The 2,500-nt window shown below is 48.9% G+C and overlaps 1 protein-coding gene across 1 annotated transcript in view; it reads right to left on the bottom strand.

Moving 5' to 3' along the window:
* Window positions 1–2,500, bottom strand: part of ankrd6b (ankyrin repeat domain 6b) — a gene marked incomplete at its 5' end in the record, with an annotated part of 16,973 nt that overhangs the window by 1,239 nt on the left and 13,234 nt on the right. Inside the window, 5 exons of the mRNA XM_079215475.1 lie at window positions 506–794; window positions 1,012–1,125; window positions 1,489–1,641; window positions 1,973–2,116; window positions 2,212–2,319. Of these exons, the coding sequence (XP_079071601.1) occupies window positions 506–794; window positions 1,012–1,125; window positions 1,489–1,641; window positions 1,973–2,116; window positions 2,212–2,319 (808 nt within the window). The remainder of the gene's footprint in view (window positions 1–505; window positions 795–1,011; window positions 1,126–1,488; window positions 1,642–1,972; window positions 2,117–2,211; window positions 2,320–2,500) is intronic.

Below are 2,500 nucleotides of genomic sequence, written 5' to 3'. Positions count from 1 at the left end.
CTCCAGGACAGAGTGATGCTGCATTCACACCAAAATCTTTTTCGCAACACCTTTTCGCGTGAGTTTACTTAGTTTGCTCGACTTTGTGTGGTTAATTCGCATCATTCACTTTTTCACGGCTTATCTCCGTGGCTTTTCTCCATAAAAGCAGTTACTATTTTCGCCATTCACCATTGAAATAACCACTAGTTCTGCTTCATACTTGTTGTGGAAGCCCCACAAACGTCAGAACATCAAACGCCCCCGTGTCTGGGTTCATAATATTATCCGTAGGCACACACATCTCCTCCAGGAAGAAACGATTCGCGTCTGTGCATTGACTTTGCATGTAATCTACTCGCACGAATAATTCGCAACACTTTTGGTGTGAACGCAGCATAAGATGTTGTTAAAGGGTGTTTGAACAAGTGCGTTTAAATGAAGCATCGAGATTTCTCTCTCAGTGAGCCTGTACCTGATGTACATTTACACAATGGGTTTGGTGAGGTGTTTGTGGCGCCGTTACCTGGAGAGTTCTCCACATGAACCACAAAGTAGTGGTTGGCTGAGCCGCCCTCCCCCCTGCTGGTATCCCCCCGGCTGGAGTCCAGCAGGACGTCGAGTTCCGGGCACTGGGAGCCTCCTCCCTGGCCAGAGGGCAGCACGGTGAAGCCGGCTCCGTCGGCTTCGTTCAGGCCCTCGGACACAGAGGAGGAGCGCCGCAGCTTGGCGCCGCCGGGCTCTCCTGTGAATCGAAGGTCCATGTTGTGCACCTTGGACAGACACCAGCTCTTCAGCTCGCTGACCAGAGACGCCTGCTGAAACCAACGACACACACAAGGGTTCATACTAGTTTATGTCAGGACTCGGTGGGACGACGTAAAACCATCTGTACATCACCTGTACATCACCTTGCAACAGTACAGAGGTCTACAACTGCTCCACAGAGCTGTAAACACATCGTGGGTCAGCAACAACACCTCAGTGATGACCTCATCGGCTGCAGAGCCTGTGATTGGTCAGCAGTGTTACCTGTCTCTTCTCTGCTTCCAGCCTCTCCTGCAGGGCCTGCTGCTCGATCCTCTGCAGACACTCGGTCCTCTCCGCCGATACTCGCTCCACCGTCATCTTATCGAGAGCTCGGATCTGACGGGAAAAAACACAAAACGCACACGTCGTGAGCGCAACTAGAACGGTGACGGGCGAGGAGGCTTCGTCTCTATCGAGGTGTTCAGTGTAGCTTAGTCAGAAATATAGAAATATTATATCGATATTGTGATACGAAACTAGACATAGTCTTAGGACTTGAATATATTAATGTTGATTAAGAGTAAGTGACGTTATTTACTAAACTTACCAGCCGTCGACTTTACCCACGTAGCCATTATATTCATATTACAAATCATTATTTATCTAAAATATCAGTAAAAATTATGTGTCAATGTGTCAGCGAGGCAGCCGACACATGTGGCCCAAACGTTAGCGCGCGGACGCGGCCGCGGCCGTTACCTGGTGTTTGTTCTTGCGGTCCAGCTGGCCCATCTTGCTGTTCATCAGGTCTTGGACTGTGTGGATTTCAGTCTTCATCTCCTCCTTGGTGGCCTCCAGCTGGTTCTCCAGTTTACTGATGAGAGGTTCACAGCGGCAGCCATTCAGAGGAGCCTGAAATACAGCAAACGTATTTAGTCTTTGACATGTTTTTGTCAAATAGCAATGGTCCATATTTACTACAGTAACACTTTGAGCTGGTAAAATAACTGTTATTTAATGTTTAATGTAGGCTTTGCAACATATGGGACTGGAATGTTTTCTAAATAACCTGTGCGGGCTGGATAAGAGTAGTAAATGAACAGTGGCCGCTTCAACCACATGATGAACCACAACCAGACGAGGTCCTTGAGCGTGCAGCACCCAGAAGATGACGCAGTTTGCTGCAGCAGAGAGCAAGACGGGCCACGGAGACACACACTCAACCGGTTGTTTGAGCCCCTACCTGCATGACTTTGCCGTCCTTTCCGCGGTACAGCGTGTAGAGCTGATAGGCTTTGTAGTTATGTGGCGGGATGTCGGCTCCTCGCGGTTTGCATTTCCTCTTGTGAGCGGCGTCTCTGCGGCGGAGCGGCTCGGACAACGACGGCTGAAACAGCAACAGCACCCAGAGGGTCGTTACTCTCAACGTGAGGACGAACCTCCACGAGCAGCGGTTCGCTTCCCTTTTTAAAAAGGACCTACTTTCTCTTTCTGCTTCTTGTTCCTCTCCGTCTTGGCGTCCATCTCGATCACCTCGGCGTGTTTGTAGGCGGCTCGGTCGCTGCTCTGCGTGTCATCTGCAGCGCTGTCCTAGAACCAAACCATCATAAATATAAATCATTTGTAATTAATACAATAGCAAGATCTAAAACAAGTTTAAACAAGTTTAAACAAGTCTGAATGACAGCCTCTTTCCTGAAAGAAAACTTGCATGGTGATTTTCGGAAGGAATCGGTGACCTCTCACCTCAAGGAATGAGAATAAAAAAGGC

This window comes from Taurulus bubalis (genome assembly GCF_910589615.1).
Source record: "Taurulus bubalis genome assembly, chromosome: 3".
NCBI classification, from domain to species: Eukaryota; Metazoa; Chordata; class Actinopteri; order Perciformes; family Cottidae; genus Taurulus; species Taurulus bubalis.
The sequence above is the reverse complement of the archived record's forward strand: the minus strand, read 5'-3'. Positions and strand labels throughout refer to the sequence as shown.